This window comes from Plasmodium vinckei, assembly GCF_900681995.1.
Source record: "Plasmodium vinckei vinckei genome assembly, chromosome: PVVCY_14".
In the NCBI taxonomy this organism is placed as follows: Eukaryota; Apicomplexa; class Aconoidasida; order Haemosporida; family Plasmodiidae; genus Plasmodium; species Plasmodium vinckei.
The window spans coordinates 1,592,940-1,606,047 of record NC_051306.1 but is presented as its reverse complement, the minus strand read 5'-3'; the positions used below and the strand labels follow the sequence as shown (position 1 = coordinate 1,606,047).

General features: G+C 22.3%; 3 protein-coding genes across 3 annotated transcripts; 2 read left to right on the top strand and 1 right to left on the bottom strand.

Annotated features, from left to right (window-relative positions):
• Positions 1-625: 625 nt before the first annotated feature.
• PVVCY_1404460 (histone acetyltransferase, putative) lies at positions 626-3,778 on the top strand (the record flags this gene model as incomplete). Its single annotated transcript, XM_008624584.1, has 1 exon — positions 626-3,778. The coding sequence occupies one exon, from the start codon at positions 626-628 to the stop codon at positions 3,776-3,778; it is 3,153 nt and encodes a 1,050-aa protein (XP_008622806.1).
• A 2,078-nt stretch (positions 3,779-5,856) lies between these two features.
• On the top strand, positions 5,857-8,571 carry PVVCY_1404450 (conserved Plasmodium protein, unknown function; the record flags this gene model as incomplete). Its single annotated transcript, XM_008624585.1, has 3 exons — positions 5,857-6,436; positions 6,589-7,562; positions 7,792-8,571. The coding sequence occupies 3 exons, from the start codon at positions 5,857-5,859 to the stop codon at positions 8,569-8,571; spliced, it is 2,334 nt and encodes a 777-aa protein (XP_008622807.1).
• A 982-nt stretch (positions 8,572-9,553) lies between these two features.
• PVVCY_1404440 (conserved Plasmodium protein, unknown function) lies at positions 9,554-12,010 on the bottom strand (the record flags this gene model as incomplete). The annotated part of the gene is made up of 1 exon (XM_008624586.1): positions 9,554-12,010. One exon carries the CDS (start codon positions 12,008-12,010, stop codon positions 9,554-9,556), a length of 2,457 nt encoding a protein of 818 aa, XP_008622808.1.
• Positions 12,011-13,108: the final 1,098 nt, after the last annotated feature.

Here is a 13,108-nt window from a genome sequence, read left to right as displayed (position 1 = left end):
AAGGTATACATATATAATATATATATTATATATATAATACCAAATCGATAAGTGCTAAAGTATACCGTAAGTGTTTCATTCAATCTGTTATGAAGCCTTGGGAATTAATTGTGCAGTAATCGAGAAAAAATTATACATGTATATCATTTATTTTTTTATATATAATAAAATATTTAGAAATAGAATATTTTTTAAATATAATTAGAAATAAGGAAAGAAAATAATTAATATAATAATATATGTAATTTATATATAATACAATTATTTATATATTTATTTTCTTAATTATTAATATATTTGTATATTTATATCCCTATGCTATAGTACAATATTTTATACTTCGTTTTCACCATATTATGATGTTGTAATTGCTTAATATAGCATATAAAAAATATATTTAATATATATATTTATATATGTCATACTATTTGAGAAGTATTATATTTTTTATGAATTCGAAAGTTAAATATTTTATAAAATTTTCTTCCATAGGTATAGTATAATATGTTTAATTTTTTTTTTAAAGCATAGTAATGGAGTGAAACTCATAAATATTCTTTATTATATAGCCTAGGAAGGTAAATATATATAATATACATATTTGATATATTTGTTGTAAGTAAAAATGGATGTCGGGAATGATACATTATATGATGGCCACGATGCTGATAATTTTAAAAATGAGATGGATGAAAAAGAGTTAAATAAAAACAGTTCATACATTGATGATATACTTAACGAATCAAGTGATGGTGAAAGTATAAAAGATGGAAAAAAAGAAGGAAAGGTGGATAATGAAAATTTTTTTTATATAAATGATGTTTTAAAACGAAATTATCCAGTAGAATATGAAGAAAATAAAATATACCCTAAAGTATATTGTTATGAACCCCAAAATTTTGAAAAATTTAAGAAAAAATTAAAAAATAAAAATGAACTGAGACATTATGAATGCTATTCTTCTACAATGAATGAATTTTTTTATAAATATAATGAAAATTATTATGATGGTATTTTGAAAAATGAATCCTTTAAAAAATTTGCAGAAGAATTATGGGCAAATAGATCTAATATAAAAAATGAAACAGAATATAATGAGTTATGCATTCAATTACGTAAAAAATATAAAGTTAGTCCTTCGAAGCATCAAATTGGTGTTGCTTTACAACATTATTATTTGAAATCATTGAAAAGCAATAATGGGGAGAATACTGACGATAACGATATAATTAATTATAATAAAAATAGCGACGATGTAGATGATAATAATCAAAATGGCTTTGAAAAAGGATCTAATACATCAGATGTTTCAAACACAAACAATGTAGATATTGATGACGCAACGGTGGAAGATAATATGAATAATGAAACAATAAAAAAAAAACAAAAAAAAGTAAGAATAGTTGAAAATAATGAAAATGATAAAGAACATACTACCGAGGATGATGATAACGAATTTATTATAAACAAGAAGGGTAAAGATGTAAAGTTTACTTTTGAAAATGTTAACAAAATGATAATTGCAAAAGAAATGACAAATTATAAAGATTTAGATAAAGAAAGTGTAAATTTTTTACAAATAAATAAAAGAAAAGGTGTACGATCTAATAGTGGTGTTTTAGTTGTTACTATAATTACTCATCCTCATAAATTTAGTTGCAAATATGATTGCCATTATTGTCCAAATGAACCTAATCAACCTCGATCTTATTTATCAACTGAACCAGCTATATTAAGAGCCAATCAAAATAATTTTGATGTAATATGCCAATTTTTTAACAGAACTACAACATTGGTAAATAATGGGCATGTTGCTGATAAAATAGAAGTGCTAGTATTAGGTGGTACATGGAGTTGCTATGATGTAGAATATCAGCGTGAATTTATTCGGGATATATATTATGCTGCTAATATATATCCAATATTAAAAAATCGAAGAAAAAAATTAAGTTTAAAAGAAGAACAAGAATTAAATGAAACAAGCAATTGTAGAATCATTGGTTTAACATTAGAAACACGACCAGATCAAATTAATAAAGAGGAATTGCTCAGATTAAGATATTATGGATGTACTAGAGTTCAATTGGGTATACAACATGTTGATGATTATATTTTAAAAAAAGTTAATCGTCAATGTACATTAAAAGATTGTATAAGAGCAATATATTTATTAAAAGAAAATGGGTTTAAAGTAGATATACATTTAATGCCAGATTTACCATATTCAAATGTACAAAAAGATATTGAAATGTTTAAATATGTATTAATGTCAACAGATTTACAAGCTGATCAATGGAAAATATATCCATGTGAAATTACTCCATTTACTAAAATAGAAAAATGGTATAACAATAATGAATTTAAGCCATATTTTGAAACGGATAAAAATTTATTAATTAGTGTAATACTGTTAGTTAAAAAATCAATTCATCCATGGATACGATTAAATAGAGTTATTAGAGATATTCCTAATCCATCTATTATTGCTGGGAATAATATTACAAATATGAGGCAATTAATAGCTACTGAAATGAATATAAGAAATATTTATTGCCAATGTATTAGATGTAAAGAAATAAAAAACCAAGAACTTGAAAAAAAAAGTGACTCAATTTTTTTAAAAATATATAAATATCCAACTTTAGGAGGAGATGAATTTTTTATAACATTTCAGGGTAAGAAACTGATGAAACATCATGGAAAAAGTAAAAAGGCAAAAAAAAAACAGCAAAAAGAAGAAAAAAGAAAAAGAAATGAACAGGAAAAACTAAAAAGGAATAACTTAGCAGAACGATTAGCTCAAAAAGAAAATATCGAAAATATAGATAATGATGATACATGTGAAACAGATGATTTCATTGGAAATTTATATGACCAACCAAATGACGATGAAATAAATCGTACTGAAAATAATCGAAACTTTTTAAAAAATACTCCAAAAAGTACCACGAAAAATGTACTTAAAAATAATTACTCGAATAAGTATGAAAGGGAAGAAAAAAATAATGAAGAGGGGGAATATGATAATGCCCATTCTTTGTTAGGATTTTTGAGACTTCGATTAAGAAAAGAAAATGATTATTGTAAAGATAGACCATTTAAATGTTTAGAAAATGCAGCATTAATTCGAGAATTACATGTATATGGATCTTTATTAAAGCATGATGATTTTAAAGATGAATTAAATTTTATACAACATAAAGGATTGGGAAAATGTTTAGTTTTAGTTGCTGAAATTATTGCTTATTCATATAAATATAAAAAAATGGCTATTATTGCAGGTGTTGGTACAAGAGAGTATTATAAAAAATTAGGATATGTTAAAGAAGAGACTTATATGACAAAAATGTTAAATACAAAAGATATGTATAAAAATTATTTATTAAATATAAACAGAATTAAAGAAAATATAGTTATTTATAACTACGATTTAAAACATTGCCTTTATTTAATGCATAAAGAGATACCCGAAATATCAAAATATAAACGAAGTGAAATTCAAAACTTAAATGAATATATTAATGAAAATATAATACAATTAGGAATAAATGATTATATGGCATATAAAAATGAATCAACTATATCTATAATAAATGTGAAAAAAGTCCTATCTATTAATCAATATAATATTATAAGTATGTTTGTAAACACATTTAATAAAATTTATAAAAATATATACTATAGTAAAAATAGATTCCTTTTTAATACTTATACTGTAATGTTTTTTAGTACTACATTTTTTATTTCGATGCGGCTTTTAAAAAATCGACATCATTAAAATATGTAACACATTTTCCACTTTGGAGGTGCTATATCATTTGTGTATTTGATGATGCATAGCCCATATGCATCCACATATATATATGCTACCATTATGAAAAAAAATCAAATAATTTTAATTTATTTATCATAATTATTTTATTTATTATTTGTTTTTTTTATATATCTGCATTAAATGCTATTTTTATTTTTTTTTCATATCTATTATTTTCAAAGTTCCCTAACATTTTATAACGAAACGACTATAAATTTGTGCATATGTATATAACATTTACAATTAATATAAATATATCATTATTTGGCTTATAGATATTCGATTATCTATTTTGAATATATCAAAAGTGGTTTTATGTCGCTGTGTGCACTTGCATACATATATAATGAAAGAAAAAAACTGTTAAAGGATACAAGTTTGAGATAGTATTTATCTAATTTTAACTCAATTGTCTATCCTATTATCAATATTTTTTATGGTAAAATGTTTATGCCTGATATGTATGGAAAATTTAATATATAGCATACCACGTATTCATAATTAGACCGGAATACAATAAAAGGACTTTTATTCTTCATCTATATTTTTTTTTTCGTCATAAAATATTATTTAGTTATTAAAAAAATATGTGCACTTATGTTGTAAACATAAATATGAAGTTAATAATGTTATTTGCTAAGGTAATGTTATTAAAAATTGTTGAAAAATAAATAGAACAAAACGTAATTTTTTTTACTAAAACAATTGGAAAAAACTTAAAAACATTACAGATAATAGACTAAATTATATTAATGATTGAAAATGTTGTAAATGTTGGAAATATGAAAATGTTGAAAATATCGAAAAATATATAATTGCATTAAAATTGTGATTGGAAAAAAATGCATACTTCAACAGTTAGTAAAATTTATATTTTTTTTTAAATTGGTTATTATCATGGATATTTTATTTTATATTTTTATTTTTAATATTTAAAATTATTTGAATAGTAATATATATGATTAATATAACATTTTTATAGTGAAAAAAACAAAAAAAAATTATTTGTTTTTCTGTTTGATTAATTTTTGTATGGGATATGGGAGTTCTAATCTAACATATTCATATATACTATATTATTTATAATGCATAGATAAATTTTATTGTGGACATTCTTATTAATATTTTTGACTTATGTATATAAATAATAGTCTAATGTTATAAGAAAATATCAACATAATATATTTTTCCTCATTAATTTTTCATTAATTTAATTAATAAAATTTACTAATTAAAATACATTTATATTATTAGAGTTAGAATTTTTTTATGAAGTTATTATATAGTATTTGTTATTTATATTTATTTTTAATTTATATGTCTCTAATATATATATATATTTACATTTACGCGACATTATATAATACTAAGTAATGAAACACTGCATCACGTAATATAACTTTGCCTATATGTTTATATATTTACATAATTGCTTTAAATATAATAATAAATATATTATTATATTGAATTATAACACAGTTTCATATATATAATTCAAAAAGAAAGAAAACTGTGCATATATATATGTATAAATAATAATTGGAAAAAAACTAGTGTTAATATATCACGAATAAATAAACTAAAACAGTAACAAAAATAAGAGAGTTATTTCAATTTTTAAATTTTAAAGGTTCAATAAAAGAATACCTCTTAGAAAAAGACATGTATACATATATATATTTACTCCTATTGTAATAAATATAATTGATTAATTGAAGCAGATGAATTTTATTTCAAATTTGGCGAAGCTATAAATACAACTTTTAGAATAAACTGAAATACCGTTCCCCAGACATACTTTATATTATATTTATTTTTTTTTGAAAAAATAACATTTTTTATGTTCCGAATATATAGAACTAACAGAAAGCAAAATATAGCAAATTATAAACACCTATAAATATATTTATATCAGTAAAAATACAAATTATTTTTTGTGTTAATCTCAATAAACATTCAAACATATAGACTTGCATATACATGCGTGCATATAGAAATAAGTTGAACAATAGTAAAGTTTGTATTTTATAAAAAAAGGAAAAATGGATACTGAAAACAAATTTATTGAAGATAGTAAATCGAAAGAATGCGAGTTAGATGAAATCGCAAATTTAGAAAATGATATTTCTGAGATAAATGGAAAATTAAATGCCAGCATAAATAATAGCATAAATGCAGGCAGTAAATACGAAGAAATAAATAAAGAGGAAACTGCTAATGCATCGGATTATAATTACATTGATCAGATTAATAATATAAAAAGAGAGGAAAATGAAGTGAACGATAATTATAATTTTGAAAATACTCAAGAATATAATCTAAAAAATAGTACTTATATTAATGAAAAAAAAAATATAGAGGAGGACAATGAAATTCATATAAATGATATGTCAGAAAATAATTATAAAGATGAAGAAAATGACAAACATAATGAAAATAACAAAAACAATGCTTATAATGGCATTTCTAATTTTAATAACACTGATAAAAATGTATGCGATGAAATAAATGGCGATAACCAAAATCCTGAAAAAATGCAAATGAAAATAAAAAATTTATTAAAATTAATAGAAATACTAAAGGATCAAATAAATCAAAAGGATCAAGAATTATACCAGATAGGTATGTCCTTATATATATTATAATATGATATATATTTATGATATATTCACAGTGTAATGCTTTATTTTGTATACCTTAATGTATATATACATTCGTATTTCAACATATATGGATTATACATGCTTGTACATATTTCTTTCCCCCCCTTTTAGAGGTAGACATGAAAATGCGAAACGGAAAAAGCGAAGACAATAGTCTAAGCATTGAAGATGATGGAATATCTGAAAAAAAAGAAAGTAATATTTTTATAAACAAAATGAAAAAAATACTAATATCCCAAAATGATGAAATTATATTATTAAATGAAGAATTGAAAAAGAAAAATAAAGAAATATTTTATTTGAATGAAGAAAATATAATAAAGGATGAAAAACTAATTGAACTAAAAAAAGAAATAGAAGAAAACTATTTACATCTAAAAGAATATAAAAATGTGCAAAGTATGATGCAAATGGATGCAAATAATAAATTATATAGTGCCGAAAGTTATTTAAGTGCTACAAATAAAAAATTATTAGAAAATAATATTGATATTAAAGAAAAAAAACTAAATATTGAAAAGCAAAAGAAAGTAATAAAAGAATTATATAACCAGTTAAATAAAAAGGATGATCAAATTATAGAACTTAGAAGAGTAATAGAAAGTGTTGAATTAAATAATAATAGAGATATTATTAAATATAAAGAAAATAATATAGATCTTATAAATAGATTAAGATTAAATGCATCATTGATGAACAGCCAAAAAATCGAAATCGAAAATATGCATATCAATTATAAACAACTAGAAGAAGAATTAAAAAATAAAGATAACGAATTAAAAAAATTACATAATATTATATTAACAAAAGATGATGAAAATAGTAAAATCATCCAAGATATGAATCGATTGAAATTTGATATGGAAATAAAAAATATTGATTTATTAAATATCAAAAAAAAAATTAAAGGGGTAAAAAAAGAATGTTCTATTAATTTACAAAAACAAAAGGATCGCTTTACAGAAGTTATTAATGAAATATATAAGGAAAAAGATGAAATTATTAAAAAACACTCTGAAGAAATGTCAAAGGCGGTTTCTCTCTATAATGAAGTTGTTTGTGTTAACGATAATTTAAAGGATGAGGTAAGAACTATTTTTAAAGAATCTCAGAGTTATATATTCCAATAAATGTTTGTATCGATACATACACATATGCCAAAATAAAACATGTCTACACTTTTGTACATTTGTTTTTATAATAAAAATATGTGGGTCATCAACTATTGCTACTGTATGGATAGCACTTATTTATGATGAGCCCATTAAAAATATATATATATTTGCACATGTCTTGATTTAATTTTTTTTTTAGATAAATACCTTGAAGGATGAAATATTAAAGAAAGAGTGTGAAATAGAAAAATTGCAAGACCGATTAATAGATTATGAAGCCAAATTATTAGTTTATGAAAATAATAATGAAGTTAAAATGTTAAAAAAAAATGAAGGCCATTTATCAATGTTACTAAATAAACATATACGCAAAAATGAAGAATTGGTGAATACAAATTTTCTTTTACAAAAATCAACATTAGAAAATAATAATTTAGAGGAAAAAATACTTGAATTGAGAGGTGCAATATATAGAAAGGATCATGAAATAAAAAGTTTACATGAACAAAATCGAAAAAAAAAAAATAGCAGTAGTAATTCTAATGCTGATAAGCATATCATGGAAATATATGGTGAAGTTAATAATGACAATAATAGCATTAAGAATGGGGACAATATAAATGATATTAACATTAACAATAGTTATTCTGATGAAGTTTGTTCTGCCTATGCATCAAAAAAAGTAAGTGAAAAAAATAATAACCGAAGTGTAATCATACAAAATGAAAATATAAATCCCCAATTAAATGACACATCAAATACTGTAGAAGATGATCCAATTTACGCTACCTTATGTGAACTTTTAAATTGTAACAAAGAAAACAATTCTTTATTTAAAATAAATAAAATATCTGATAAAATATATATGATAAATGATAAAAAAGTATTTATAAATTTTATTAACGGTGAGTTATATGCCGAAAATGATGGATATCCTGTAAAGATACAGGATTACTTAGCACAAAATTTGGAATATTGAAGAATCATCTCGTGAAGAAATATTTATAGAGGAATAAATGTATATATACATTTGCATACGTATATATACTTTGTTTATGTAATGAGGCACAATATATTACTACAAATATATCTTATTATATATATCATCCCGAATTATCATTTGCCTCAACCAATGTGGCTTAATATTTATACAATTATTGAATTAGTGATTAAGGTGTGTATTGCAGTTGGAGTTTTTTTTTATAACTGCACAAGTTTGTTTCATTATACATATATTTTATATTTTTTATGTTTGAATATATATATGTTATAAAATTGTAAAAGTTTTTAAAATATGCCTTTATACATGTATATACTGGAAAAGTATAAAATAGTTGGCCTACTATGTTATTGATCCACTAACATATTATAGCATTCTGCATAATTATTACATATACACAGTTTATGTATGTGTTTGTAGTTTATTTTAATTTTTATATGTTTTACTTTTTTTAGTATAATTTTTATGGCGTATTCTTTTCTTTTATATATTTTCCGACTTATGCATTTTTTTCGTAATTTTTTATATTAAGTATTTATAATTTAGTTGAGAAATATATGTATTTAATAAATCATATAATAAACAAACAAAAAAATATATATTACCAAATAAAAATAAAGTCATATTTGTTTTCTAAGTATAATGCATGGATTATTAATTAAATGCTACTTAAAAATAGAAAGTGAGGGCAAAGAGAAAAGTCAGACATATTGTTTTGAAAGCAATATATGCTAATAGATATTAAATGTAATATAAGCATGCCATAAAAAACGAAAAGGGAAGAAAAAAAAAGAATTAATTCAAAAGAAAAAGGATATTAATGATGGTTATAAACTAATTGAGATATAAAGGCGAATAAAAATAAATAGATCATATAAGTATATGCTTATGTAGTTACATAGGTATATTCCTATATCTGTGTGCATTTTTATATAGATATTTTTTAGAATGGTTGGCATGCTCAAAAATAATTATCAAAAGTTTTTTTGTCGACAAAAGATTCAATTTGACTCCACAAATAATCACATGCTTCTGGTGTCATTTCCTTTTTGTCTAATTGTAATCTATGCCACATATTGGTTTCTGTATTTTTGGGGATTAAACAAATTTCCAACTCATTTTCATTGTCTTTTATTATTTTTAATCTAAATAATTCCTCAATGAGTAGATAGGTTCGTTTGTATTTTTTTGATATCGCCATTGTTTTAAGTTTAATTGCATCAGTGTATTCTTGTAATTTGTCAATTTTATACTGAGCTTTTTTTAATAACATTTTTTTCACTTGATATTTATTTTTAAGTATGTTTTTTTTTTCATCAATTTCATAAAAAACTTTTAATTTTTTTTCTCCAGTTTCATCATTAGTATCACAAAATATAGATTCACAATCTTTTAATTTTTGGGAAATTATTTCATATTCTTCATTAACTACATTTCTTTTATCTTGGACAACTTTTTTTTTGTTATAAATAGCTTGTTGTATATTTATTATATTATTATTAACATTATTGGTTATATCAATTATTTCATTTATGCCCTCATTTTCCCCATCAAAATTTAATGAATAGTCATTTATATTCATAACTGTTTTACATAAATCATCAATATCATTTTCCTCACTATTATATTGTGTTATATTATTAATAATATTACGAAAGTATAAATAATCATTATCATTATTTATATATGTATCAATATTATACCTGCTCATTATTTTATTGTTTCTATTATCATTTTTATTAATATATTGCTGCATATTATTCATATCTCTATACTTGTTAAAGTAAGATGAATCATCCTGGAAATTGTGTACTGAATTAGTATTCATATTATTATAGCTGCTACTTCTACGGGGTTTCACGCTACCATTTTCACTTTTATGACTTAATAAATTACCTTCAGAAAGTGGAATTGCCATTGATATATTTTTAAAATCGACAATATTCGATCCAATGATACTATTTTTTAATGATGATTCTTGATTATTTGCTATATTGTTTAGTTGATTATCTTCATTATTCATATTTAAATTATGAACTTTTTTAGAATTGTTCGATTCGTTTCGATTATTATTAATGGCCATATGATTTGTAGTAATGCCATCCAAGTTGTTAACGACACTAAATGTATTTTTGTTATGCGATTTTCTTTTGACATAGGAATTAAAATTTTCTTCGCTTAATCTATCGACTGTACATGTATTAAACACGTCATTGTTGTTTGTGCTATTCATCATTTTTTCACTATGTGTATCAGCTAAATATCGTGATTCTCGAATTTCTTTACTTCTTAAAGCGCTGGAATTAAGATAATAAGGAAGGTTACTGTTGTTACCATCTGGGGGATTATCATTAGTATATAAATTTTTATTTATATGAATATCCAGATTATGTTGTCCGTTTTGTTCATGGTAATAATATTTATAATTCGGATCGCAATTTGAATTATTCAAAATATTATCGTTATTTTTTTGGTTGTCATAATTTCTTGCTAATGAATGTGATTTAATGCTATTATTTGCATTATTATTTATATTTACTTCGTTACCTGTATTTACATTACTCCCTGCTTTGCAGGTTATATACGATACGTCTAATGCGCTATTATTAAATAGTTTTTCATTGGAATAAAAATTATTATAATTATTCACATTTTCATTTATGTTATTTGAATTGTTATTTTCATTATTAATTTGGTTATTATAATATGTTGATACATTATTATCGAAATAATAATTTCTTTGAGCATATTTTTTATTTAATGAGGTCGTTTTGTTGTTATCATTTTCGGTATTTTGATTTGTATTATTTACAGCTTCATATTTTCTTTTTATTGGGGATGTGTATGTATATAGTATGCTTTCTGGATTATTTATGCTATCATCTTTCTTATTGTTTACTTCATTGTTTTCACTGTTATAAGATGCATTATTATATAACCTCGAATTCCTATTATTTTTAATGTTATTTTTATTAGCATTTTTCATAACATTGTTATCAGCACTAGCATATTTTTTTGCATTATTGTGTATTATTGGTCTGTTGAGATATGACTTTGTTGTGTTATTATTATTTTCGATGTTTCTTGTATTGGGTAGAGAGTTGTTTTTACTTCCATTCCTCAGTTCACTGTGCGATTGCTTATTAGAATCTATTTGTGGATTTTTATGAAGAGCATTTTGATTACTTTTGATAATTCCTCTGGGGGGTGGTTTAAATGCATTATTATTTGTTCGTGGTTTAAAATTGGTATTTCTAATAAGTGTATTCTTTTGTCCAAATGATGAATTTTGCGTATTTGCAGTATTTTTATTAATACCATTAAAATTATTTTTAGCTCTGTTTAAAAATTTAACGCCCTTATTTTCATTATTAAGTTCGGTAGCTTTGGTTTTCGGTTTCCCAAATATGTAATTCATTTCTTTAATGTTTGTATTTTATTTTGATTTTCAAAGTTTAAAAACAAGTTCCTATTTTTCGACTTTTTCTAATGTTTGGCATTATTATATTATTTTTATGTAACATTTTTTGTTACACCTTTTCTTTATTCTTTAATAATATCCTTTTGTTGTTTATTGCTTCCCCTTTTTTTCTTCAAAGGTATTTAGAAATGCATTACTGAAAAAATGAATAAATCTTTAAGTGTATCACTCAACTGTGCAACGTGTTTTTATGCATTAATAGTTAAAAAAATAAACAATTTTCACATATATGTATGCTCAATTTAATAACAAAGTTTACATTAACAAATAAATATAACAATGCTACATTAAAAATATGTATTTTTGTGGTATAAAAAGGTTAAAAGATGAGGAAATTTAACTTTTATTAATATTAACAAGTTTGATTTTTTAATGCATATATATTTTTTTATGGGTATATTAAAATGAATAGTTATATTATTGGATCGTCTAAAATACCATTGTTTATAAAATAAAATTATGGATATTTGTATTTTATGTTTTTCAAATGAATATTTAAACGAATCATCATCATATGTATAAAGATAAATTTATTTAACATTGAAGATACAATTATATAATCATAACATTACTAAAAAAGTAAAATTTTCCAATTTAACCGTCAAAATCAAACAAAATGATAAAAAAGAAAAAAAATTAAAAAACATATATATTTAACAATATCTTCCGTAAATAATATAAATTATATTTTTATATTTTACATTTGTCTTATAATGTAATAATAATGATAAAAAAATATATTAAGTATGCCAATGCAAAAATATACTGCCAAAGTGTGGGGAAGAAATTAAAATTATATAAAAACACGAATAATGCGTATTTATATATTTTTTAAAACATTTTACCTGAATGATCATAAAAAAAAATATATATTAAATACAAACTATATTGAAAATGCAATTTGGAGAAAAAAATAATACATTTTATATTAACGTTAATATTTTTTTTTTATTAAAAATTTTGTGTGCAACATTAATTTATTGCAATTCATAAGTGTTAAATTGAATTATTTAATATCTTAAGTTCCATTATTAA